The 27470-nt window shown below is 43.1% G+C and overlaps 2 protein-coding genes across 4 annotated transcripts in view; one reads left to right on the top strand and one right to left on the bottom strand.

The window, feature by feature from the left end:
• On the top strand, nt 1-22563 carry NKIRAS1 (NFKB inhibitor interacting Ras like 1). 3 transcript variants are annotated; one of them, XM_059920414.1, is made up of 5 exons: nt 1-167; nt 915-940; nt 7769-7879; nt 15207-15448; nt 22047-22563. In XM_059920414.1, the coding sequence occupies exons 3-5, from the start codon at nt 7786-7788 to the stop codon at nt 22287-22289; spliced, it is 579 nt and encodes a 192-aa protein (XP_059776397.1). In that variant the 5' UTR covers nt 1-167; nt 915-940; nt 7769-7785; the 3' UTR covers nt 22290-22563. The 3 variants fall into 3 exon arrangements, with proteins under 3 accessions (XP_059776397.1, XP_059776394.1, XP_059776395.1); XM_059920412.1 differs by lacking the exons at nt 1-167; nt 915-940 and adding exons at nt 387-402; nt 7526-7649; XM_059920411.1 differs by lacking the exon at nt 915-940 and having other exon boundaries at nt 2-167.
• Nucleotides 22564-24363: 1800 nt separating this feature from the next.
• The window catches only part of UBE2E1 (ubiquitin conjugating enzyme E2 E1), a 75127-nt gene continuing 72020 nt past the window's right edge, over nt 24364-27470 (bottom strand). Inside the window, exons 5-6 of the mRNA XM_059920409.1 lie at nt 26191-26338; nt 24364-25157 (exon numbers count right to left, since the gene is read on the bottom strand). Coding sequence (XP_059776392.1) covers nt 25060-25157; nt 26191-26338 — 246 coding nt within the window. The 3' untranslated portion in view covers nt 24364-25059. The remainder of the gene's footprint in view (nt 25158-26190; nt 26339-27470) is intronic.

Here is a 27470-nt window from a genome sequence, read left to right as displayed (position 1 = left end):
AGAGAGCCCGCTGGGCGGAGTTCGGCCGGGATTGGGCGTAACCTCCCCCCGGGTCTCTTCCCCCGCTCCTCGGGATTCGAGCCTGAGAGGCAGAGGCGAGCCGGCGGTGACCGTCAGCCGCAAGGCCTGGGCTAGAGAGCGTCCAGACATCCCGCCGACTCCAGGAGGCAAGTTGGGGGCGGGGCTCCCGGGGCCGCAGCCCGCGCGCCGCTCTCCTGTGGGCCTGCGAGGCGTGCGGGTCTGTCGGGGGCATCTGGCGGGGCCGCTTTGCGCTGCTGGCGCCTCACCTGGCGGGGGGGGGGGGGGGGGGGGGACCGCTGCGGGCTCCCCGCTTTCCCCGGACGCGCGCAGAAACTGGGGGCCCCGGCGGCGCTGCCCCAGCCGGCAGGTGGGGCGCTCGAGGTGCGGGGGCTTGGCGGTGGGAGCCGCGTCTGTCCCCCCCCGGAGCAATTGGGGCTGCAGGCCCCGCTCCGAGGAATTTTGCACCAAAAGGATTGGGGGGGAGGGGAGGGGAGGGGGGGTGCAGGCAGGTCCTCGCCTTCCCAGGTCCGTGCCTTTCCTGCGTGCAGATCTGGTCCCAGATTTGCTACGTCAGAACCACGATCTTTCTAGAAAGGCGAAATATTTATATGCCAAAATCTGGTTGTCAGGTGCGAGTGTTTTGGGGAAAAAAGCCGAGAAAATGCAGGCGTTTTGTGTTGCGTTCTTTATTGACAGTTTATTTACTAGCTTTTTTGCATCTCCAAAATATTTTCATTTTAGGTAAATCATGTGGTTTAATTCTCTTACAAATTCTAAGTTTAAATGTGGCGAAGGTTTAAGAGACTCTTATCTTCTAAATTAGTGGGTTTGGTTATTTTTTTTACCCCATTTCCTAATATCCTTCTTTTTTTTTTTTTTTTTTTTAATTGCAGCTTTACCGTTGTAAAAGCCCTCACAGGTGCATTGATTCATTCAACAGATATTTCTGAAGGGCCTCATATGTGCCCAGCTGCTGGGATGGTAGCAGTGGTCGTCGCAGCAATTCTAGCTTGTTGGAAAAAGGAGAATAAACATAAGATGTATATTATGCTCTGTGATAAGTGTTAAGGACAAACATTAAGGGGAAGGGACGGGTAGGGCGTGTTGGGGCAGGGGTGGAAATTTTGGATGGAATATTCAGGTAAGTGTTGAGAAGTGGCGTTTGAGAAAAGACCTTGGAGGTGTGGGGACTGATTTCAGAGAGAAGAGCGCCAGGGCTGGAGCGTGCCTGCGTTAATACAGGACCAGCAAGGAGGCATAGGGGAAACTGGCCCGTGACATCAAAGAGACGAACGTTCTTATGGACCTTGGGTTTTCACACTTTCTGAGATTGGAAACCATGGCACGATGTTGAGCAGAAGCGTGACTTCATGTGACCTACATTTTAAAAGGATCACTTGGGGACTTCCCTGGTGGTCCAGTGGTTAGGACTCAGAGCTTTCTCTGCCTTGCCCTGGGTTCGATCCCTGGTCGGGGAACTAAGATCCCGCAAGCCTGCACAGCGTGGCCAAAGGAAAAAAAAAAAAAAAAGGATTGTTTGAGGCTAAAAGGAAGAAGGGAAAAAGTTTGGACGGTTAGGAGGTTGCATTCATTTTCCTGTTGCTGTTATAACAAATTACAGCAAATTTACTGGCTTAAAAGAGTACAAAGGGACTTCCCGGGCGGTCCAGTGGTTAGGACTCTGCACCTCAAATGCAGGGGGCACGGGTTTGATCTCTGGTTGGGGAACTAAGATCCCACATGCCACGTGGCACGGCCAAAAAATTAAACAATAAAAAAAGAGTACACGTTTATCGTCTTATAGGTCTGTAGGTCAGAAATCTCTCTAGGCTAACATCGAGTTGTCAGTCGAGCTGTGTTCCTTTTCGGGGTGCTAGGGGAGACTCCATTTCCTTGACTTTTCCAGCTTCTGGAAGCCACCTGCATCCCTTGGTTCCTGGCCTCTTCATCTTCAAAGCCAGCATTATAGCATCTTCAAATCTCTCTCTCTCTCACTTCTGCCACTCTTGTCTCTGCCTTATAAAGACACTTGTGATTACATTGAGTCCACTCAGATAATCCAGGATAATCTCCCCATCTCAAGGTTCTTCATTTAGTCACAACCACAAAGTCTTTTTTTTACCATGTAAAGTAGAATACTCATGGATTTGGGGGATTATGATGTGGACATCTTTGAGAGATCAGATGAGAGACTATAGTGCCTTGGACTACTTCATTAGTGATGGAGGTGCTAAGTGGTCCAGCCTTGGATGTGTTTGAAAGGTAGAGGCTTTATTGATGGATCAGATGTGGGTTGTGAGGAAAATTAGTCAAGAACGATTGACTACAAAGGTGGAATAATCATTTGGAAAGAAGATTCTGGCAATGTGATTAATCACTGCTATTTCTTAATTAGGTTTTGCAGCTTTGTTTGTTGATTTGCAGTTTGCAGTTTCTCAATTAGCAATTTTGCAAGATTTGGATTGGTATTTTCAATTGATTTTGAGATTCCTGAGGGCAGGGATCATTTCTGATTTTGCCTCCTAGTTTGTCCCTAATGCCTGGCATTAGGATAATCCCTCAGTAAATATTTAGTGAATGAGTAAAAGAATGGTTACTGGAATCTGTTTATTGTATTTCATTATGTGCAGTATTGTTTGCAAAACTCTTTTAATATGTGTTTATGTGTTATGTATGTAAAGTGTATTCATCTATGGCTAAGTGAAAGTATTGCACACAGTCATGATGTTTACATAAACAAATACACAGTGTAGAGGTTTTCTTCCTGTGATGCTTGCATAATAAGATCTATAACATCTCTTTATGAGGTTAACAGTGTTTTGGTGATAATATTTTTCAGTTTGCATTAAAAAGTTGTGTTTTACTTTAAAACTAGAATGATTTCCTTAGAAGAACAGAAGGAAGAACAGAAGTACTGACAATTCTCGGTAGCTCTTTCTGATGGCTTTTCACAGAGCATACTGACCAAGCTCAGTGTTTTCAGCAGAATGGATCGGATCATATTTTTATTCTCTAGCCACATTATTGATTAGCCTGGAAAGCAAAGCAATATGTATTTAAGACTGCATTGGATTTTGCCTGTTAAGCACATACTCTTAGTCATTTATATCAGAATGTCAGGGATTAGTAGGTCACAGATTGAATTGTATTGTCCAGCAGTTTCTTAGGGTAGAGACTATACAGGTAGCTGTAGCTACCGCTTTTTGTATTAACCTCGTGTTGATGCAGTTTCCGGGTAAGTAGTTTCCGCTCTCATAGTGTTACAGTATTAGAAGTGACCTTAAAGGTCATCCATCTACTCTGGGGCCTTTCAAACTCTCGAAACCTGGGTTTAATAAGAGGCGTGGCCACCCCCAGGATCTATTCATGTGATTCCCTGCCCTTTATATTTGGAAGGGAATGGTACCTATTTATTGTGTTTGGGAATTATGAAATATTATAATGCTTATAGAACTAAGCTTTTAGTAGGTTTTATTTGTACCTGTTGAATATATATGTGTGAGAACAACTTCCTTATATGTAATGTGAGTCCCTACCATCATGATCATATATAGAAAATAAAGTGTTTTGTATGTGTATTTAATGTTCTTCATTCAAAATATTACATTAGATATTAATTTTTTACAGAACATATACTTTTAAAAAATTAATTTTATGGAGGTATAGTTGATGTACAGTATTACATGAGTTTCATGTGTACAACTTAGTGATTCACAGTTTTAAATTATATTCCATTTATAGTTATTATAAAATATTGGCCATATTCCCTGTGCTGTACAATGTAGCCTTGTAGCTTATTTTATACACAGTAGTTTATACCTCAAGAATTCTTTTTTTTTTTTTTTTTAAACATTTTTTGGTGTGGACCATTTTTAAAGTCTTTATTGAATTTGTTACAATATTGCTTCTGTTTTTATGTTTTGGTGTTTTGGCTGAGAGGCATGTGGGATCTTAGCTCCCTGACCAGGGATCGAACCCTCATCCCCTGCATTAGAAGGTGAAGTCTTAACCACTGGACTTCCAGGGAAGTCCCAAGAATTCATATTTTTTAACGGTAAAGCAGGTCACTAATCTTCAGTTTTTACTCTAGTTGTGGCGAGTGGGAGCTACTCTTCATTGCAGTGCATGGGCTTCTCATTACCGTGGCTTCTCGTTGCGGAGCACGGGCTCTAGGCGCACGGGCTTCAGTAGTTGTGATGCGTGGGCCCAGTAGCTGTGGTGCACGGGCTTAGTTGCCCTGCGTCATGTGGGATCTTCCCAGACCAGGGCTCGAACCTGTGTCCCCTGCATTGGCAGGCGGATTCTTAACCACTGCACCACCAGGGAAGTCCTAATCTTCAGGTTTATGTAGTATTATTGTTTCCCACTTGAAGACAACTAGGAAGCTAGAATGTTTCAGATGTGCTTTGATTAATCACACTTACCCTCTCATCTTTGTTTTCTTTTTGATGGTATAAAATATTTACCATGATCTGTTTTATTTCTTTCCTTCTCTCACCATCCTAAAAAACCTTAAAATCCTTACCTAGTGTTTGAGTTACCTCTTTTCAGTTGCTTTTATTGTTTTCCCTTGAAGTCTTCTCTGAAATACTGAAACAAATGCCCCAATTTATCTTGTACACATACAAATACAAAATAGTGCATATTTTTAACAAACTTTACCTGCTGATCCTAATATTATTTCAGAGGAAGGGAAATAACAATAGAAAAATCAGAATTTAGATTCCAACGGCAACCTTTCCTGACAACAGAATTGTTGCGCATGCCACCATCACTTTCTTATCCTCTTCTCATGTAGTTAGGTGGCAACTTCCTTTAAATTTTAACTCTTATTAAAAGCCCTTTGGGCCTTTCTCACCTTCTGAGATGACCCACATCCTGTCTGTGGAGCATGTTTCTCTCTAAATAAATCCACTTCGGGACTTCCCTGGTGGCGCAGTGGTTAAGAATCCACCTGCCTATGCAGGGGACATGGGTTCGATTTCTGGTCCAGGAAGATCCCACATGCAGTGGAGCAACTAAGCCTGTGCGCCACAACTACTGAGCTTGAGCTCTAGAGCCCGCGAGCCACAACTACTGAAGACCGCATGCCTAGAGCCTGTGCTCCACAAGAAGAGAAGCCACAGCAATGAGAAGCCCACGCACCACAATGAAGAGCAGCCCCCGCTGGCCTCGACTAGAGAAAGCCCGTGCGCAGCAATGAAGACCCAACACAGCCAAAAAAAAAAAATTTTTTTTCATGTCAGGAGATAAGTGTCGTGGCTGATCTGGGTCATAAGAAATTATGGACTTTGACAACTAATCTATGACAAAGGAGGCAAGGATATACAATGGAGAAGAGACAGCCTCTTCAATAAGTGGTGCTGGGAAAACTGGACAGCTACATGTAAAAGAATGAAATTAGAACACTCCCTAACACCATACACAAAAATAAACTCAAAATGGATTAAAGACCTAAAGGTAAGGTCAAAAACCATAAAACTCCCTGAAGAAAACATAGGCAGAACACTCTTTGACATAAATCTTAGAAACACTTTTTTGAATCTGTTTCTTAAGGCAAAGGAAACAAAAGCAAAAATAAACAAATGGCACCTAATTAAACTTAAAAGGTTTTGCGCAGCAAACAAAACCATCAACAAAATGAAGACAACCTACTGAATGGGAGAAAATATTTGCACATGATATGACTGCCAAGGGCTTAATATCCAAAATACAACTCATACAATTCAATATAAAAAAGACTCCAATTTAAAAATGGGTGGCGGACCTAAATAGACACTTTTTCAAAGAAGACACACTGATGGCCAACAGGCATGTGAAAAGATGCTCAACGTCGTTCATCATCAGAGAAATGCAAATCAAAACCACAATGAGATATCACCTCACACCTGTCAGAATGGCTATCATCCGAAAGTCTACGAATAACAAACGTAGGCAAGGATGTGGAGGAAAATGGACCCTCTTGCACTGTTGGTGGGAAGGTAAACTGGTGCAGCCACTGTGGAAAACAGTATGGAGCTTCCTCGAAAACCTAAACATAGAGCTACCCTATGGTCCAGCATTTCCACTCCTGGGTGTATATCCAAAGAAAACAAACATGCAAATTTGAAAAGATACTACATCCCAATGTTTGTTGCAGCACTATTTACAGCAGCCAAGATATGGAAGCAACCTAAGTGTCCATCAACAGAGGAATGGATAAAGAAGATATCAATATATACAATGGAATACTACTCAGCCATAAAAAAGAATGAAATTTTGCTATTTGCAACAACGTGGATGGACGTGGAGGGTATTATGCTTATTGAAATAAGTCAGAGAAAAGACAAATACTGTATGTTATCATTTATATGTGGAATTTAAAAAAATACAACAAACTAGTGGATATAACAAAAAAGAAACAGACGCAGAGATACAGAGAACAAACTAGTGGTTACCAGTGGGGGGAGAGAGGGGGGAGGGGCAAGATAGGGGTAGGGGATTATACTCCTATGTATAAAATAAATAAGCTACAAGGATATATTGTACAGCACAGAGAAGAATAGCCAATATTTTATAATAACTATACATGGAATATAATCTATAAAATTTTTGACTCACTCTTTGTTGTACACCTGAAACTAACATAACACTGGAAATCAGCTATACCTCAATAAAAAACAAAATTACGGACTTTGGGAAAACAGTAGAGAAGACTTACAGGAAGTTCATTTGTTAATGTTTTAGGTGTTGATAAAAAAAAAATAGTGATGTGTGACACACGTGTGCACACACATACAGAAAGATGCCCACCGTCCCTTTTATTTGAATGCTCATTTGGACTTTCTTGTTGCTGTTTTCTGACTTGAAGGTGTCGTGGCATGCTTTTTCGTCAGCGCTATTGCATGTTTCACACTTCTAGGTAAGAGAACTGGAGGAAAGGAGGCAAAAGACAATGTGGAACTTTAACTTCTCTTCCCAAGTTTTTCTGTTGTATTTAATGAGCCCCCTTTCCCTTTCTGTCTTGTCTGCTGGTACCTTGCCTTCTGGAAAATAAAAACTTTGAGGAAAATTCAAGAAAGTGTTACCCAGTCTCGCTCTTCTATGCATATGTGAGGAAGCGAGGGAAATGAGTTTTCCTTTCTTTCAGTTTAAAGTGCCTGAGCAATTTTTCTAGCATGAAGAACTGTGACGCAAAAAGAAGTACGACTAAGACAACCCCAAATCCAGTTTCTCACTCTCCTGAGAAGAGACTGACGTTCGCAATGATGGTGTTAATACTTCTTTAAAAAATAATGTCTATTCTCTGTCCAAATTTTTATCTTCATGCCTCCTTAAATTTTTACTTAAATGCTTATTTTTCCAGGTAAACGTTGACGAGCAGGCAGTTCAAGGTTTGCTTCATCTAGGATTCGGTTCGGATTCCTATAGACTTAATTAGTATTGGAATAGTCTTTGTATAAGATGTGTTTATGTTGTTTGAAAACAAACATATATCTATACATGTATTCTTATGTTTCTCTAGGTCACCTCTGCAGAGATATATAGGAACTAGTAACACTGATTAAGGGAGGACAGGAACCAGGAATGGGGTTTGGAAGGATGTACCGTATTCTACATTTCTTTTTATACTTGCAGTTTCCCCCTGTGTATGTATTACTAATTAAATTTAAACACAGAAAGAAAGAAAAAGGAAAGGTTGATTTTTTTTCTTTTTTCTTTTTTTTAAACAGTACACAGTTTTAAAGATCTTCTCTTTTCTTCACAGTGGTATCCTAAGAGAAGATGGGAAAGGGCTGTAAGGTTGTGGTTTGCGGCTTGTTGTCTGTGGGGAAAACGGCAATTTTGGAGCAGCTCCTTTATGGGAATCATACTATTGGTAAGATTATTTTTCCCTAGTTTCCCTGCAGGTTCTGGGAACTGGTCAGGATCTTTCATTGGTCGTGCTAACTTAAAGATGGGCAGTGGTGCACAAAAGTGAGGTGTCATCGAGAAGGACCGAAAGGGTCATAGAAATCGACAGAGATGCGGGGGGAAAGTAGGGGCAAGGAAAAAACATCTTTATGTTGTTGAAATTCCAGAGTGCTTGCACTTACTCTGTTAGAACAAGAGTTGTAACAGGTAAGAAAAATGTTGTCTCTATGTGGTTTCCAGTGTGTTTACATGATGAAGAGTGGTCTTGGAATCACAGACTCATTGACTTCAGAATACGTTGAATGATCTCTTATTCTCATTTCAAACATGACTTTCCAGTACTGCTGTATAGGTTTTAAGAATGGAAGAGACAGTTGTTTGCTGCAGTATGACCTAATTTTGTGAATCGGATTATCTCATTCATTTATTCATTCATTGAGTTAAATAATTGTTCAGTACTTGCTCTTTGGTACAGGCTGTGATGAGACCTGTGGGGATATAAAGGTGGAGAAGCATCTCTGGCTTTAAGGAGGTCACAGTTTGGTAAGGAAGGACGGACATAACACGTTAGAATCAAACAAGGCTTATCTTAGGGAGATACGTAGAATCCCAGATCTTTGAAGTATTTATCGCTGGCAAGTGGCGTCAAGCACATTTCTGTCTTACTTTTATTAACCATTTTGATGAACTCTGATTCTCTTCCACCTTCCCAGAATAATATTTAACAACTTCGGTTAAATCCATATTTGGTTTTTATTAATAACGATGCCTGTGCCAGAAGGTCTGTAAACCTATCACAGTGCTGCACTATTGGTTCTGAATTTTTCACCTTCAGATTCTAATTTATGCCAGTGAAAAAGTAAATTATGCCCAAAGAGGGAAAAAAAGAATCCCTTTCCCCTCTTAAAACCCCAACAGATTTTGTTTCTGTAGGCTATGTCTTATGATATTTTTATTGTATTAGAGATTAAACCTGAGGAAATTAAAAAAAAAACTTATCACGTAAAATAATAACAATAAACTTATTGTATGCTAAGGTAACACATTTTAATGAAAAATAGTTATATTTTCAAAAAAATCTAGTGAGAAGGTGAGTGTTGATTTACGTTTTTGAAAATCGAATGTCCAGCCTGATAGAAGGCAGCTGGATTATCATATCTGCTTGCCTTTGCATTCAGTCTGTTGTTACATGTTTTTTTAGTTGAAATATGTGAAGAAAAGGTGGCCTCACACAAATATGTGGTTGAAAAAGGTAGGAATATTTTAGTAGCTTTGCAGATGATTGTGGACTTCCTTCTTTGGTATTTCACTAAAACTCAAATCGGTGACGGTTACTTAAAGGTTGTTGCAGGGTGGAGTCTGAAGCCACATCAGCGAACTTCTCCTGTTCTATTACATTAAAATCTCATTCATTTATCTTGCACTTCAAATGGGTTTTTTACCCATGCATGGTTTCTTAACATTTATGAATTGGTCATTTGGAAAATACTGGCTAACTGAGGTAAGCAGATCTTCCAAATACCATTTATTAATATCATCACCAGTCTCATCGGTATTGGGAAGCTATCAAGTTTCTGCTGATGAATACAATTCTCATTTTTGCTTGAAAGCTAAAATCTTACCATTAACAACGGATACTGTCAGTTATTTTCCTTGAAATGATAGGCTCTCGTATTCATCTTTGAGAAAACGTCTGTCAAATACCCTGAATGACCATGGTTTTTTTCTGTTATTCCTTCTTTAAAAAAAAAAAAAAAAAAAAGAAGTGGGACTTCCCTGGTGGCGCAGTGGTTAAGAATCCGCCTGCCAATACAGGGGACACGGGTTCGATCCCTGGTCCAGGAGGATCCCACATGCCACAGAGCAACTAAGCCCATGCACCATGCAGTGAGCCTGCACTCTAGAGCCCGCGAGCCACAACTACTGAGCCCACACACTGCAACTACTGAAGCCCACGCCTAGAGCCCATGCTCCGCAACAAGAGAAGCCACTGCAATGAGAAGCCCGCACACCGCAACTAGAGAAAGCCTGCACGCAGCAGGGAAGACCCAACAGAGCCAAAAAAAAAAACACAAACGTAGCTATTTCAGCTTGAAACTCAAACGCAAGAGCTTTTCCTCCAGACAGTTACCATTATTCATTAAGCAGAAATACTTCATGTATACTTCTCATTAATCACATAGAATATTAAAAAGATGTAAAGATACATACTCAAAGATAAGGATTTAATAAATTTGGTAACTTTTCCTGCTTCATCAAGGACATTCTTAAGTGAAACTGGCTTTTTCTTTTGAAACTGCAAGTATGAGGTGTTGAGGAATTCAACCTCTAATACAGTTGGTGCCACTGCCTTGATTTGTACTAAGGCACCAGCAGGTTTTTTTTTTAGAGAATTTTTTTTTCAATTAATTAATTTTATTTTTGGCTGCATTGGGTCTTCGTTGCTTCGTGCAGGCTTTCTCTAGTTGCGGCGAGCAGGGGCTACTCTTCTTTGCATGGGCTTCTCATTGCGGTGGCTTCTCTTGTTGTGGAACACGGGCTTCAGTAGTTGTGGCACGTGGGCTCAGTAGTTGTGGCATGTGAGCTCTAGAGCGCAGGCTTAGTAGTTGTGGCGCACGGGCGTAGTCGCTCCGCGGCATGTGGGATCTTCCTGGACGAGGGCTCGAACCTGTGTCCCCTGCATTGGCAGATGGATTCTTAACCACTGTGCCACCAGGGAAGTCCTGGCACCAGCAGTTTTACCCATCATTACATTTATATCATCAGCACAAATGTCAACACAGTGAAAAAGGCGAATGTCTTATATTATTATGAAAATAGTTTTGCCCATATGGGTTCCCTGAAAGGAGACCTCAAGGGATCTCTGTAGACCACACTTTGACAACTGCTGGCACATGTAAATATTCTCAGCTGAGCAGTATTATGTACTATGATTGTTTCTTTTCTTTCTTTTTCTTCTTATGGAGGCTAATATTTGCTCTATCACTTCTTTAGTTTTGTTTATACCTTTTGCTGATTCTTCCACATGTCCAGATGGTTCTCAGTTCTCCATGAGGTCAATCATATCAGATAATCCATCCTGCCCTTTTTTTTTTGAGATATTTTTCCAAAAATATCTAGCTAGCATTCTCTTATCTGGGCCAATTGTACAGCTGTCACCATAGAACTTCCCTTTACTTTTTCTTTCTTCCTGGGTTTGATTTCCTGTTTTCTAGATCTCCCGTCACCTTCTGTTTACGCCCTTCTTTTGGTGGAGCGCATCTTGCAGTACTTTTTTGGGGGTTGAAAAGGTTGCACGATGGGATGAGGCATCGGGTGATGACAGCCGTCAGAATGCCCTCTATGCCTGGTGCACAGTAGTAATCCTGGGGCTTCTGAATAAAGGTATTTACTATTGTCCCTATGATTCCCTTTACTCTCGTGTGAGGTTTTGTTTTCCGAATCTGGTGTCTTCCTCTTTCTACGATTACATGCTAATTTTGATGGCGGGCCTCCCTCAAAGAGTTTCCTGAGAAAATGTGCACGATACATATTCTGAGGCTTCATGTGTTTGAAAATGTCTTTACTTTCATTCACAATTGAGTTATAATTTTGATGGGTATAGAATTCTAGATGGAGAATAATTTCCTTCCAAAATGTTGAAAGCATTGGTCCATTATCATCTTTTCTCCTTCTTTTATTATAAAATGCATCATACATATAGAAAAGTGCATAAAACACTTTTAAGTAGATGTGGTGTAATTTTCATGATAGGTATATTGTCTCAATATACCTCCATTTATTTACCTCTTGTATCTTTATTTTTTTGCACGCCCCATGTGGCATGCAGCATGTGGGATCTTGGTTCCCTGACCAGGGATCAAACCCGTGTCACCTGCATTGGGAGCGTGGCGTCTTATCCACTGGACCGCCATGGAAGTCCCTATTTACCTCTTGTATCTTGGTGAACATTTGGGTTGTTTCCAGTCTGGGGCTATTAGAAATAGTGCTGCTGTGAACAGTCTTATGCACGTATCCCAGCTATGATTTGGACAAGGTCTGGGGGATATACCTAGGAATGAAAGCGCAGGCTCATAGACCATGTGTATCTTCAGTTCACCAGATTCTAATACCTTCTTCCAGTGCTTCTGAGAAGCCAGACGCCATCGTGATTCTTGATGCTTCGGATGTGGACGCTTTTGTAGGCTCTCTCCCCAGTGCTCTGCAGTTTGCAGTGGTGTATCATAGGATCAGTCTGTGTTCATCCACGGTGCTGGGCACCTGGTGGGCCCTTTCAATATGGAAATGTGTGTTCTTCAGCTCTGAATTATTTCTCTTCTGTGTTCTCTGTTCTCTCTTTCGGGAACTCCCTTTCAATATGGAAATGTGTGTTCTTCAGCTCTGAATTATTTCTCTTCTGTGTTCTCTGCTCTCTCTTTCTGGAACTCCCTTTCAATATGGAAATGTGTGTTCTTCAGCTCTGAATTATTTCTCTTCTGTGTTCTCTGCTCTCTCTTTCTGGAACTCCCTTTCAATATGGAAATGTGTGTTCTTCAGCTCTGAATTATTTCTCTTCTGTGTTCTCTGTTCTCTCTTTCTGGAACTCCCTTTCAATATGGAAATGTGTGTTCTTCAGCTCTGAATTATTTCTGTGTTCTCTGCTCTCTCTTTCGGGAACTCCCTTTCAATATGGAAATGTGTGTTCTTCAGCTCTGAATTATTTCTCTTCTGTGTTCTCTGTTCTCTCTTTCGGGAACTCCCTTTCAATATGGAAATGTGTGTTCTTCAGCTCTGAATTATTTCTCTTCTGTGTTCTCTGCTCTCTCTTTCTGGAACTCCCTTTCAATATGGAAATGTGTGTTCTTCAGCTCTGAATTATTTCTCTTCTGTGTTCTCTGCTCTCTCTTTCTGGAACTCCCTTTCAATATGGAAATGTGTGTTCTTCAGCTCTGAATTATTTCTCTTCTGTGTTCTCTGCTCTCTCTTTCTGGAACTCCCTTTCAATATGGAAATGTGTGTTCTTCAGCTCTGAATTATTTCTCTTCTGTGTTCTCTGCTCTCTCTTTCTGGAACTCTCTTTTTGGATGCTGGATCTTCTGGACTCGTCCTCTGATTTTTAAAATTTCTCTTCTCCTGTTTGAAATTTCTCAGCATTTTGTTCCACTCTATGGGAATTTTCCTCATCTTTATCTTTCAGCCCTTGTATTGAGTTTTCATTTCTTAGTATCCTGTTATTTCATGGATGCACTATCTTACCTCTTTGAGTATAACATTTGGTAGTTTTTTTGTCTGTTTTCTTTTCTTTGCACAGTCTTTTTCTTTTCAGGTGCTCTTTCCTGATTTTTGGTTTCTTTCTCAGGTGTCTGGTAATCCTTGGTTGTCTGCTTGTAATTAAGAACGGAGAGCTGAAAAGCTAATTTAAAGCTCTAAGCATGTGGATAGGGTTCATGACTTCGCTTCATTATAAGGTGACCTGGGTGGGGCATTTGTTGGTTAACCTCAGAGGTTAGCATGTTTAGGATTTCTCCTTTTTCACTGGCCAGATTCCCCAGATTCCCCCGCCTAGAGGATGAAGAGTTGGCCACCAAAGTTTTGGGAGCGGAGGGAGCACGTCACTGAGTTGCCCCTTGTTTTCACTGTGGAACTCATACCCTCTGTCCCACATCTCAGCAGCCTCTGTTTTACCCTTTCTAGAAGTGCAGCCTTAGTCTCCCGCTGGGACAGAGGTGGTGTGGAGTGGCAGAGGAGATGCAGAGTCGTAACGTCACTTGATGTATAGGGTGACAAAATCTCAAAAGGTCTAAGCTTAATGGGAGGAGGAAGGGAACCAGACTGGCTTTTGGTGGACAGAACATCCACCATGACAAAAGTCTTGGTAGTTTTTGCTTTTACATTTTTTGTAATCGAAGCCCAATAAGTTTATGTCTTCATAGACTACCTCTTGCACTAGTCATTAACATTCAAAGTGTTCATCTTCTCACCTTAATCCCCTCATCCACAAATGGTTGTTGCATACTTGCTGTGTACACAGAAGGGTTGTTTCTCTTGAGGAAGTTCTAGGTGAGTTGAAGAGACAAAACCTACACAAATGGAGGAAAGTAAAATGGATTTTACAAGGCTTATCATTCAGGCGAGCAGGGGAATGAAATTGGGGCACCTGTTATGAGCTCACGCATTCATCATTCATTCAGACATTTACTAAGGACTTTCTACGTATGTAAGTCAATTCGTTAGTCCTCAGAGCTCCAAAGAGAGATTCGCCACAGTCCTGGCTCTTGAGGAGTTAACACTGCAGCTCCGGAGGGGACAGATACGAAAAGAGGTTAGGGTGAAGTGGTATTACCTGTGCAAGGCACGGTAAGAGCAGGATGGGGGGAAGTGGATAATCCTAAGAAAATCTACAGAGCTGACATTTCAGCAGAGCCTGGAAAGGGTGAGGTGTTGACCAGGTGTCTCCTGAGCTGTTGCAGTCATTCAGGTGCAGGGAGCAAGCCGAGGGCAGTGGAAGCAGGCGGTGGATTGAGCAGATGTCTCAGGTGTAGAGTGGCTGCTTTAGGGCCCCATTCACCCATACTTTCCTTGTTCAAAGAGAACGCTGAAGACTGACCAGGTGAATGGTGATCACGGGACAAAAGCAAGGAGGAGGGACAGCTGGGGGCAGGAAAGATAACAAGTCTTGTTCGTTTGAAGGACTTGGAGGACATTCACACAAAAGTGCGCAGTAGGTACTTGGGAATTAAGGCCTGGGGCCTAGACCCAGACTGGACATGTACATTTCCGAGTCCTTGAAACAGACCCTGGAAACAGTGGAAATTGTACAGAGAAAAATCAAACTTACCCAGGTCCTGTCCTTGGCGCTGATGAAAAAGAAAATGGGGCCACTTAGTTGTTGAAGCTACTTTAAAAATCAGCCCTTCATTCTCCAATTGAGATAGTAAGTTCTTTAACTCTTGTAAGTTACTTCTGAAAAATAAGTAATAGTAAATCTCACTGCCAAATTTTTATTTCTTTTATGTCTATGTGGAAGAAGTAATCTTAAAAAGCACTTTGTTCATTTACTGTAACAATTACCTTTCATTTTAAAGAAGCTAGTAAATGGAAATATGATTCTTATGTGTAATAAATAAGGAACCTAGAAAGCCAACTTCTAAAGGACAAAAAAATACTCAACAATTGGTATTGAGTTATCCAAAAAGAGTAGAAGCTTTTTTTTTTAATTGAGGAATAATTGACATAACATTGTATTAGTTTCAGGTGAAGAACATAATGATTTGATATTTGTGTATGTAAAAGTAATTCCTTTTTAACCCCAGGAATGGAGGACTGTGAAACAATGGAAGATGTGTATATGGCTGCAGTGGAAACAGATCGGGGAGTCAAGGAACAGTTACATCTTTACGACACCCGAGGCCTACAGGAAGGCGTGGAGCTGCCAAAGCATTATTTTTCATTTGCTGATGGCTTTGTTCTTGTGTACAGTGTGAATAACCTTGAGTCCTTTCAAAGAGTGGAGCTTCTGAAGAAAGAAATTGATAAGTTCAAAGACAAAAAAGAGGTAAGTGGGTATGTTAAAAAATGCCAGCTATGAATTATAACACTGTTGAAATTGTAGCATGGGCTTTTGGGCAATTAAAATATTTTAAAAGCATTAAATTGTATTCACAGTATCTGTAATCTTCATGATTTTTTTCCCTAGCCCAGGAAATACAGGACTGAGTTCAACCAGGACCAGCATTTGACTTTCTGCCTTTGCTTGTTCCCATGTGCAACTTGAATTTTAATGACTCCATATTGCATATACTACATAGTTCATTTCATGTTATTTGGGATCACTGTTTCCTAGGGCTTTTTATTGTCTTCTTGGAGAAATAGGATTGTCCTTAGCCTTAAAAAAAAAAAAAAAAAAAAAGAAAAAGAAAAGGAGTGGAAAAAACTAATAAATAATTAGTGGCTTCTATCCACTTACCATTTGAAAATAAGATTCTTACTATGGTCTGTAAAGTTTTAGATGATCTGGCCCATGTCTGTCCTTTCGCCTTTAGCATTCTGTTCCTCTGTCACTGTACTCCAGGGGTCAGCTTTCTGCTTTTCCAGCATGATAATTTTGTTCCCCTGTGAAGTCCTTCTCAGTTGCTCGTTCCCCTGCCTGGAACTCTCTCATCGCAGGTCTTTCTCTGGGTCTTGGCATGGCTGACTCCTCAGGGTTTAGGGAACCATGTCATGAACCCGTTAACAGCACCGGCTACATGTTCTTAACCTAATTTTTATGTATTTTTTATGTCATACTGTTAATTTTGAGGTAATTGTAGATTCACATGCAATTTTAAGGAATAATAGAGATCCCTAACGCAGTTTCCCCCAATGCTAATAACACTGTGCAAAACTATAGTAAAATAACACAACCGAGGTACTGACGTTTATACAGTGAGGGGACCTTTCCAGCACTGCAGGGACCCCTCATGGGACCTTTCGTGGCCACACATGGCATTCCCCTCCCATCCCCTCTCCCTCCTTAACCGTTATCTGTTCTCCATCTCTGTAACCTTGTCATTTCAAGAGTGTTAACGTAAATGGAATTGCAGTTTGTAACCGTTTGGTATAGGCCTTTTTCACTCAGCATAATTCTCTGATGAGTCATCCAGGTGATTGCGTGTATGAGTCGTGCATTCCTTTCTCTTGCTGGGTGGTTTTCCATGGTGTGTATGTACCAGGGTTTATTTAACCACTCACCTGTTCAAGGACCTCTGGGTTTGTTGATATTTTAATTATTTTTATTATTTTGAATACTAACTTACTTTGTGAATAGATAACAACATTCACAAGGTTCAATATTCAAAAGATATGAAAAGGTAAGTAATGAAGGCTCCTCTCCACCTGTTTCCCATCTTTCCCACCGAGACAGATAAGTGCTGTTATTATTTTGGGGAGTATCCCCCAGATTTCCCTCCCTGCCCCCCTAAAGTTAAAAGTATAGTTCGGTGAACACTCATATACTTGATACTTGAATCTTGGCTCTGCTTCTCAACTTTTCTGCCTTAGTTTCCTTATCTATAGAATAAGGATAATAATAGTACCTTTCTCATATGGTTATTATGGGGATTTAAGAAGCACAATCAGCAAATGCTTATTTTTAAATTTTTTTATTGAAGTATAGTTGATTTACCATGTTGTGTTAATTACTGCTGTACAGCAAAGTGATTCAGTTATACATGCATATATATTCATTTTTAAATTCTTTTCCATTTTGGTTTATCACAGGATATTGAATATAGCTCCCTGTGCTATACAGTAGGACCTTGTTGTTTATCCATCCTGTATATAATAGTTTGCATCTGCTAATCCCAAACTCCCATTCCTTCCCTCCCCCACCCCCCCTCCCCCTTGGCAACCACCAGTCTGTTCTCTATGCGAGTCTGTTTCTGTTTCATAGATAAATTCATTTGTGTCATATTTTAGATTCCACATATAAGTGATATGATGTTTGTCTTACTCTGTCTGACTTACTTCACTTAGTATGATAATCTCTAGTTGCATGCATGTTGCTGCAAATGGCATTATTTTGTTTCTTTTTATGGCTGAGTAATATTCCATTGTGTATATGTACCATGTCTTCTTTATCCAGTCATCTGTTGATGAGCATTTAGGTCGTTTCCAGGTCTTGGCTACTGTGAATAGTGCTGCAGTGAACATTGGGGTGCATGTATTTTTTCGAATTAGAGTTTTCTCCGGATGTATACCCAGGAGTGGGATTGCAGGATCATACTGTAGTTCTATGTTTAGTTTTTTAAGGAACCTCCATACTGTTCTCCACAGTGGCTGCGTCAATTTACATTCCCACCAACAGTGTAGGAGGGTTCCCTGTTCTCCAGCATTTATTGTGTGTAGACTTTTTGATGATGGCCACTCTGACCGGTGTGAGGTGCTGCCTCATTGTAGTTTGATAGCAGGTGCTTACTGGGCTGTGTGCCTGGCACTGTTGTAGGTGAGGCGGAGGGAATACAGTAGACAATAGAACAGAGTCCCTGTTGCCTTAAAGCTTCTGTCTGGGGGGCGGGGGAGAGAGGGACAGCGAACAAATACGTATTGTGAGGAGCGATGCAGTGTAGGAAGACAAGTCAAGCGGAGTGGGGAGCGAGGGCACTGCTTTCTGTAGGTGGTGTGGGAAGGCCTGGTGAGGTGACTTCCAGCAGAGATTTGAAGGGTGTGAGGGAAGGGCGCAAGCTGATGTCTAGAGGAGGGGCTGCAGGTGGAGGCCCCAGCCGAGCAGGGGCCGGGGCGGGAGCGTGTCGTGCTCGGGAGCAGCTCTGAGGCCAGAGCGGGCGGGGTTGGGGGGGAGGTAGAGCTGAGGGCGACTCGGGATGGGAGGCAAAGGGATGGCAGGGTCTAGCTTGGGTGGCACTTACTGGTTTTCATGTCTGTTTTAAAAAATTGAAAGGGTAATGGTTGCACATGGTTCAAAAATAAAAATGATGTATAGAGAGGACGCTAGTGAACTTGTTCCCACCCCTGGGTTCAACCATCTATTTCCTGTACCTCAAGCATGCTGTTTTAATGTTTCACCCCTTTCCTAGTCTGGGGGGCGTCCTTCCAGAGTTTCTCTGTGTAAATACAAGCAAATAGAAATGTACATAATTTTTTAATTTTTCTCTCTGTTGTACCAAAGGTAGCATATTGTTGTACACCTTGTATTTTTCATGTAATATATCCTGGAGTCCTTTCCATAGCAGGACTCAGATTCCTTTTTTTTTTAAACTGATGCATAGTATTCATTGTGTGGCGGTAGATGTACCATACTTATTTAACCAGTCTCAGATTGATGGACACTTAGGTTCTCTCTGGTCATTTGCTATCATGAACTGTGCTACAGTGAATAATCTTAGACATTTATTATCTTGTACATTTTAACATAGAGTTGTAAGATCAACCAGCAGAAGTTAGGTTCTTGAGTTAAAGGTAAATATGGTGACAAGTTAGTCCATAGGAATGGTAAGAAAATGCCTGTTTCTTCAGTCTTGACAACAATGTGTGGTTAAAGTTTTGGATTTTGTGACTCTTCTGGGTGAAATGGTATTTTCGTAGTTTCATTTGTCCTTAATGTGAATGAAGTTGAACCTCTTTTGACTTATTTTTATTATTATTATTTTTTTAATATTTATCTGGTTGCACCAAGTCTTAGTTGCTGCAGGCGGGCTTCTTAGTTGTGGCGTGCATGTGGGATCTAGTTCCCGGACCAGGGATTGAACCCGGGCCCCCTGCATTGGGAGCGCAGAGTCTTAGCCACTGCGCCACCAGGGAAATCCCTTCTTTTTTTTTTTTTTTTTAAAAAAACATCTTTATTGGAGTGTAATTGCTTTACAGTGGTGTTAATTTCTGCTTTATAACAAAGTGAATCAGCTATACGTATATGTATATCCCCATATCCCCTCCCTCTTGCATCTCCCTCCCTCCCACCCTCCCTATCCCACCCCTCTAGGTGGTCACCAAGCACCGAGCTGATCTCCCTGTGCTATGCGGCTGCTTCCCACTAGCTATCTATTTTACATTTGGTAGTGTATATATGTCCATACCACTCTCTCAGGAAGTCCTGTCTTTTGACTTGTTTTAAAATGGTCACTCTGGGACTTCCCTGGTGGTCCAGTGGTTAAGACTCCACACTTCCACTGTAGGGGGCGTATGTTTGATCCCTGGTTGGGGAACTAAGATCCCGCATGCTGTGTGGCCAAAAAAAAAAAAAAAATCACTCTGTGTTGACTTTCACCTTGAGGGACAAGGTGAGAAGCAGAGTTTAGTTCACATGCTCTCGCTCTAGAGCACTTTGACATTCACCGGCTGGAGAAGTGAGAAGGCAGCAAAGGAGTGTACAAAGTGGCCTTTGAAGTACGAGGAACAACACCAAGAGATAAGGGTGTCCCAGAAGGCAAGTAAAGTCGGCACTTTAAAAAGTAGGAAGTGACCAAGCTATGTCAGATACTAAAGGCAGATCAAAAAAGCCGAGAAGTGGCCAGCTTTAGTAACTTGGGAGATCTCAGCAACGACAGTTGTGGTGAAACAGTGAGACAAAGTCTGATGGACTGGTCGTGAGAGAGTTGAGCACAGCAAACGTAGCTCTTTGAAAGAGTTTTGAGTCAAAGGGTAAATATATTGTCCCCTAGAAGGGGAACAGGGACGAGCTGGAGAAGGATGTGTAAGGTGGTTTTGTTTTTCAGATGAGAGAGATGGTTGTTGGTATGCAGTGGGGTGACTCAGCGGAGAGACGCAGGTGAGGGGACCGCCGATGGACTGACATCCTTGTCCAGGTGGAGGACGGTGGGGACATGGGCTTAGAGGACGGTGGGGCTGTTAGACGTGGTGGTGGAAGCACCTGACAGTTCCCTTCTAGTTGCTCCCGTCTTCTTGCCGACGTAGTGTGGACATCAGCTGAGGGTGGGACGGGGAAGGCAGAGGGAACGGTGGAGGTTGGAGGAGAGGGACCAAGGTAGGAGATGCCGTCCGTACAGGGGAAGTGGCGGGAACGTGATGTATCTGCTGGAGGACAGCACCGCGCTGGAGGTCAGTGGTTACGAACTGGGACCGGCCAGCGGGGTTGTGTTTCTCTCCGGCCACGTTCGGTAAATGGTGTCGGCAAAAGGTACAGTTAAGAGTTCAGCTTAACCGAGGTGGCGGCGGGGGGCCTACGGCGTGATGACAATGGCGAGGGAGCGAACGAGCAGCTCAGCTGGGGGAGCGCCGAGGGCAGCAGCGGGGCTGAAGGACTGAGACAGAGGCGGTAGCGCCGGGGCTCGTGGGTGCCTGCGCTGCTGTCGGGTTGCTGCAGAGGGGCGCTGGGATGAACCAGGAAGGCAGCGGTCGGAGCGGGATTCCCGCGCTTGAGGTCAGAGAGGGGAGCGGTTATCCTGTTCGTGGGAGCGAGTGGCTGCGGTCAGGAGGACAGTTAGGATCTCTGAGGTCAAGGAGCTGAGGGATGAGGTTGCCGGGAGGGTCACCCCCAGGGCTGGTGAAGCCACCACCAGCGTGACGGGAGTAGCGTGTGCGGTGACCAGGGCCAGCGCTGGGATGAGCAGCGACAGCCGGGGCGGGGAGGGGGGGGCCGGGGCCGCAGGCAGAAGCAGCAGCCCTCGGCCTGAGGGTTTTTAGGGAGGTGGCCCTGAGCCTAGGACACCTCACCCGCTGTGCCCTGCCCTGCGGGCGGCCGGGTGAGGGCATGCAGCCAGGCCGGAAGGGGAAGGGGACCTTCACCGCGGAGACGGGGTGGTGAGGAGCGACGGGAGGGCTGGCTCCTGCCGAGACGGAGGAGAGCCCCGGCCTGCGGACACATGGGAGCGCGCGTCTCCAAGGCGGGAACGCGGCCGTGGCGCAGAGGCCGCCCTCGGAGCTGCTCCTCCCCGGAGCCCTCCGCCTCCCCGGCCTCCTGCTTCAGGTACCTTTACAGGCCCTCTCTCAGCATCTGGAGGTCACGACTCGTCTCCCTCCACCTCCCCGGCCTCCTGCTTCAGGTACCTTTACAGGCCCTCTCTCAGCATCTGGAGGTCACGACTCGTCTCCCCTCCCGCGGACCGTGACTGCCCTTCTGGTCGCCTGAAACAGTGCCTGGGGGTAGCGAGCACTCCACTTGGAGAGAAGGATCGATTGCCTTGCATTTAGGGTAAAACGTTCCTGTTGGGTGGTACGTTCAACACGTATTTAGTGCTTGTGTCAGGCACTTTGCTATGATTAGCAGTAACGTGAACAGAACAATTCCCGTTCTCAAGGAACTCAGGCCCCAGGGCTGCAGACCTCTCACGGCTCCAGAAGTTCCCTGGTTGTATCTTCAAGTACGTATCGCAGGTTTCCCAGACAGCAGGTAGAGCTAAACTGAAATGCAGACACACTTCAGTCACCCCGTTATCTGTGCCCTCGATAGTGATTTCCCCAGTCTGTCTTCCAGCCGTACCGGAGTGGAGTAACTTCAGGTGTTTCGTAGTCAGCAGCCTGTAGAGCATCTGCGCTTTTAAGGAGAGACACTGAGCGAGGGGTGAGGTAATGCCCTTTACCCTTCAGCTCACGCCTGAGGGTCAGCTTGGACGAAGCACTTTGTTAAATGGGACAGTGTGATTCCTCCATTTGGCCTAGGAACTGATGCTGGCAAAGTGTGATCTTTTACCCGTTTCTTTCAGGTGGCCATTGTCGTGTTAGGAAACAAAACTGACCTTTCTGAGCAGAGACAAGTGGACGCCGAAGTGGCACAGCGGTGGGCCAGGAGCGAGAAGGTGCATCTGTGGGAGGTGACGGTCACAGACCGCAAGACCCTGATCGAGCCCTTCACCCTGCTAGCCCGCAAACTCTCCCAGCCCCAGAGCAAAGCGAGCTTCCCTCTGCCTGGGAGGAGAAGCAAAGGCAACTCCAGCTCTGAGAACTAAACCCTAGGGTGCGCAACTGTCCCTTGAACGGTGACCGCCTCGAGGTGTCTGTGAACTCATGTAAAACAGGCCATTTCTGTCTACCTTTGGTCCTTAGGAAGCCCCTAGGGAAGTAATTTAATGCACTTTCAGTTATAATTCAGTTACTGCTGCCTGACATGAAGTAATAATATATTTGCATTCGCCTTGTTTCAGACTTGTCCCTAAAATTAGCACCTTTGTTATCTATATTATGTTGCATTTGTCAAAAAAATAAAATAAAATTTGGGTGGTATGCACATGTACCTGTGAGTAGCTCCCCTCACCTTTAACCCGTTTCAGCAGCTGTCATTCTGTGTAACTTTATGCCAACTTATTTGCTCAAACGTTAACTTTGTTTTTGCAAAGTTCACTCATCTAATGTCTAGGATTACGAAATGACGTTTTTTGTGTGTCCAAATTGGATCACAAACAGTAAACAATTTGGGTACAAAGTTAAGCTAAATTTTATCTGGTAGAGATCCTGCTAAACCTATGATTTAGCTTTGTTCAAATTACGTTGAGCATGAATTGAGTAGGTGGTGTAAATATGTTCCAGCTGGTTCTTCCTTCCGTAGGAAACTGCTGAACACTTAAGGACAGTGACGCTTCCGTTTCCCACAAGGCATACCGTACCTTCTGGAGTAGTCTTCAAGTTAGTTAGGTATCTGAGTCTGTGCTATGGTTCTCTGACGATTTTGGCACGATCTGAGTAACACGGCTGACTGTATTGAGCAAGCTGACAATATTGTAACTAACTGTAAAGTCGGGAGCAAGCTACTTCGTGGTTTTGACCGGGAAAACAGTGAACTATTAGTTTTCAATATAAAGTATGAGACAAGCTGTCCAGCAAAGAAATGTTTGTTAAAAGGTCTAGTAAATAGTAGTATCTTGAATACTTTTAAGGCGCAGTTCAGTGAATTCAAACTCACTTGGTGGGATTTCCCTGGTGGTTAAGAATCCGCCTGCCAATGCAGGGGACACGGGTTCGAGCCCTGGTCCGGGAAGATCCCACACGCTGCGGAGCAACTAAGCCCGTGCGCCACAGCTACTGAGCCTGCGCTCAAGAGCCCATGGGCCACAACTACTGAGCCCGTAAGCCACAACTACTGAAGCCCGCGTGCCTAGAGCCCGTGCTCCGCACCAAGAGAAGCCACCTCAAAGAGAAGCCACCTCAATGAGAAGCCCACGCACCGCAACGGAGAGTAGCTCCCGCTCGGCACAGCTAGAGAAAAGCCCGCGCACAGCAAAGAAGACCCAGTGTGGCCCCCCTCCCACAAAAAAACAATGTAAACTCAGTTGGCTCAGTTCAGTGAGTGCAAGCCAAGAACTACTGTATATAAAGATAGAAAACTTACTTATATGGCAGCCGCACTAGCCGATTTAGATTTAAAATTTCTCATCATGTTTTTTTGGGTAAAACAATTGTCACTCAGATATGGTCAGGTCATTTCCTGCCTTCTCTCCCGGTGTTGAGCTTCTAGCTTTTTTTGTTTGTTTGTTTGTTTTACATAGATGGATAAATCTACAGTTATTTTAAAATAATATAATAGACCCCGCAGTTTCCTCGTCTGCTGAATGCAGCTTAGATCCGTTAGTACACAGAGTGACCGTGTTCTTTTTAAGTGCGTCATGAGCATGCAGGTACCTCCGCCCTGGGCCCTTGGACGAGCTTCTCTGGAGCAGGTGTGTGCGCCTAGGTCCTGCCAGACTCCCTCCACTGTGGCGGGGGTGTTTCCCCACGAGAGCCCACTTCTCACGCACGCACTTACCACCACAGCGCCTCCAAGTTGGAAAATGCTTTGACGAAGATACAGCAGAACTCTGCCTTTGGAAGATCATGAGTTAGATTACCTAACCTTCTCTAAGGCCGCTATCCTGCAAGGCTGTTGGATAGATCCAGAGTAACGTACCAATCCTAACACACGTGCTGGGTAGACAACACCAGCGCGTTCAGTCTGCATTACCTCTAGGCTCTCTGAGTAGCAAAGATCTATCAAGAAGAAAGAAACTACAAAAAAGGCAAAAGGAAGTAAATGAATACAGCAGCGTTAGGTGGTGGTTTTAATATTGTTTATTAGCACAGTAACAAATGCAGACTTAGGTAGTCCACAACATAGAACCAATCCACTGAGCAACTCCTATTCCACACCTTACAGTTAACAGCTTAAGGTATTTTACTACAGGTTTTCACAGGTCCTGATTCAAACCTCTATCTTTTCACAATAAAGTAGACTGGCATATAAAATAAAATACATAACTACTCATATTTCCTATATGGTGTCTTACAGCCATGTGTCCATTTTATATGTATGAGATGACAGTCTCTAAAAGCTGTTAAGTATCACTGTTCCCCTCCAAGAAGGGGAAACAAATTCCAATTTTTTAAAACAAAAAACTGTGTAGTCTTGGAAGGACTTTACATAAATGGCCACGTGTGTAACCTGTACAAATTCAGCTGTTTCAGATTTACAGACTACAAGCAACTGAACCCAAACGTCTATTCTTCTCTGTACTGCATTTCAGCTCATACTGCAGAGCTAATGACAGTTTTAAAAGTTGCTATTACCAATTCTGTCTACTGTAGCAAGATACCTTAAGTTACAACAAAATCTTAGGAAATAAGACTGAATAATATCTGTTATAGAAATACCCTACTCTTCACCAACGCCCACCCTCCCCCACCCCTTCAAAATCATAAGCAGCTCTCTCTGTGACAGACAAAGAATGTAGAGAATTGTGACAACCCAATTTATGTAGCGTATCTCTTGGTCCACTGTCTGGCCATTCTGTCATGTTCTGCTCTGTTGGTCATATACTGAGTGGCAATACTTCCCACCAAGGGGTCGGCTGGAAGAAAAGAATGTACGTTACTTCGAAGAAGGGAAAAGAACATTTTTAAGTTTCAGCAGATAAGCTAGTGACAGCTTGCGAGGAAATGGACAGAGTGGCTGTGATCAAACCACTCCACCGTTTGGGATACTTTTCCTCCCGGACTTTTTTAAAAACAGTATGGATGCAAGGGGGTCCTGATCCAGACAGAACGGTCCCGCCCCGCCTCCTCAGTTCACTCCATCTCTCCCCCAACAACCACCCCCCACTGGAAGGGTCTCGCTCCTGCGTGTACGGGTACGGATCGCGCAAGGCCCTGGACTGCCGTGAATACCCAGCTGTGTTCACAGGACCTTCTGCTCGATGGCACCAGCTGTGACACTGAGCGCTGTGAAGTCCTCAGGGCCACAGCAAGCGAACGCTATTTACCTCTCTACACTGTTGACCCGCAAGACCCGAAGTTGCCAGGTCAAAACCTGTACTTCCGATTAAGTACAGTGTTTCTCTGAAACCTAAATAAAATCTTTAGTAATTAAATTTCTATTTCTTTTTCCAGAAAAAAATTTTAGTAAGAGGAAATTAAGGAAGGCCCAGATGAAACCACAGTCTGGTAATCACTAAGTGTACAGCAGGGAAACAACGCCACGTCAGTAAGCAGTTGTGGGCAGGTGCTGAGCAGACCCGCAGGCAGAGGGCGGGTGACTCAACATTCACAAGCGTGCGTGCCGTTTCTGTACGGGAAACACGCAAAAGGGGAAAAAAAATAAAGGGGAGAGAAGGAAGACGTAAAAACCTAAGGCAATCTTTTGTAAGTCTTCAGTTTATAACACCTTGTTGCTAGAACACGTCAAGTAATGGTGAAGTCGCTGCATTTTTCACCCAGTAGACTGAACTCTTGATTAGAACTTTTCTTTGAAAAGCAACGAGTTTCTGTCCCTTGAAAGCCCGTACAAAAATAAAATCTGAACTTTAGAAAATCTTAGTTTAAGTGGAAAATAACCATTTTCCAGGTGAGGAGGAATAAAACAAGGTAAAGAATTATTAACCTTACCAGGATTACAGTCTGTAAGAAGTGAGCAGATAGAAAGAAGGACTTTAGAAATGGTTAGTGCTGGACTCCAGTTATCTTTCAATATGTCCAAGCAAATAACTCCTTGACTGTTAATATTACAGTGATAGATTCTTGTCCGAAATGTAACCTAAAAAACAAGACAGTGTTAAACAAAATCTGAACAGCAAACAATGAAACTTTTTACTAAATTGCCTTTTCAATAAAATGGTCCTAATTAAAACTTTTAAAGAAACAGACATTTGGTTTTCTTAGAAAGTGAACTGTTTTTAAAACAGTTTAACTAAGGCTGATAAGAGATAGGGTAAGAGACTATTTCACGAAACTGAGATTAGAAAGTGCTCACTGATACAATCTCAGGGATTTTCAATTTCATTGAAAAAGTAATGTGCATCAACAAAAAGCAAGGTAACCTCAATATTTTTTTTTTAAATTGAAGTATAGTTGATATACAATGTTGTGCTAATCTCTGCACAGCAAAGTGACTCAGTTATACATATATACGTTCTTTTTTTAATAGTCTTTTCCATTATGGTTTATCCCAAGAGATCGGATATAGTTCCCTGTATCGTTCTTGAATTCATCTTTAGCAGTTTTAATGTATTAAGTATTTTCCAAACGTTTCCAAGTTTGAACAGCTAGTTGTTTGCTGACCTCTTGTGTTAGCTGGTAGTACTACATGACCTCAAAGCAAGCTTTAGAATCTCATTCAAACACCACAGTGGGTACATAAAGACAAAGTGCTTAGCAAACAATGATCACACACCTAAAAGGCTGAAAAATATATTTGAAGATGAGGTTTGTTTCTGCTTTTTCTGACCTCTATATCAGATCTTGCAGATAGTCGTGCCTACCTAAATCACAGAATTCACTTTAAACAGAATCTCCGCAGGTGAGGAGCCAGAAGTGGGTAAGGACCACAGCAGCAGACGAGTCGACATCAGCCCCACGAACCTGGGTTATTTTGTCTGGTCTCCTACTTTTTATTTGTGAAATACACTGAATCACTCCAAAGTGAAAAAACCCTACAACTTTACCACTTTTTTTTTTTTTTTTAAAGTGACAGACTTGCGGTCACCTCTTCGGCTGCAGTTGTACCTCTTTCCCTAGCAGTCCACCCCATCCCCAAGAAGAGGTTTTCCTTCCGACTGGGCGAATGAGAATCACAGCTGAGTGTTAACAGGAGACGGTGACGGAGCAACCCCTGCCCATCCTGGACGAGAAAGCCCAAGCTTGGGGTCAGGATCTGAACAAGACCAAAA

Source organism: Balaenoptera ricei, chromosome 4 (genome assembly GCF_028023285.1).
Source record: "Balaenoptera ricei isolate mBalRic1 chromosome 4, mBalRic1.hap2, whole genome shotgun sequence".
NCBI lineage: Eukaryota > Metazoa > Chordata > Mammalia > Artiodactyla > Balaenopteridae > Balaenoptera > Balaenoptera ricei.
The sequence above is the reverse complement of the archived record's forward strand: the minus strand, read 5'-3'. Positions and strand labels throughout refer to the sequence as shown.

What these genes read in the sequence shown, in the direction of transcription:
- NKIRAS1 (XM_059920414.1), top strand. Translation starts at nt 7,786, where the DNA reads ATGGGAAAGGGCTGTAAGGTTGTGGTTTGCGGCTTGTTGTCTGTGGGG. An exon ending in TTATGGGAATCATACTATTG is followed by an intron (nt 7,880 to 15,206) that starts GTAAGATTATTT and finishes TTTTAACCCCAG; the next exon opens with GAATGGAGGACTGTGAAACA. An exon ending in AGTTCAAAGACAAAAAAGAG is followed by an intron (nt 15,449 to 22,046) that starts GTAAGTGGGTAT and finishes CGTTTCTTTCAG; the next exon opens with GTGGCCATTGTCGTGTTAGG.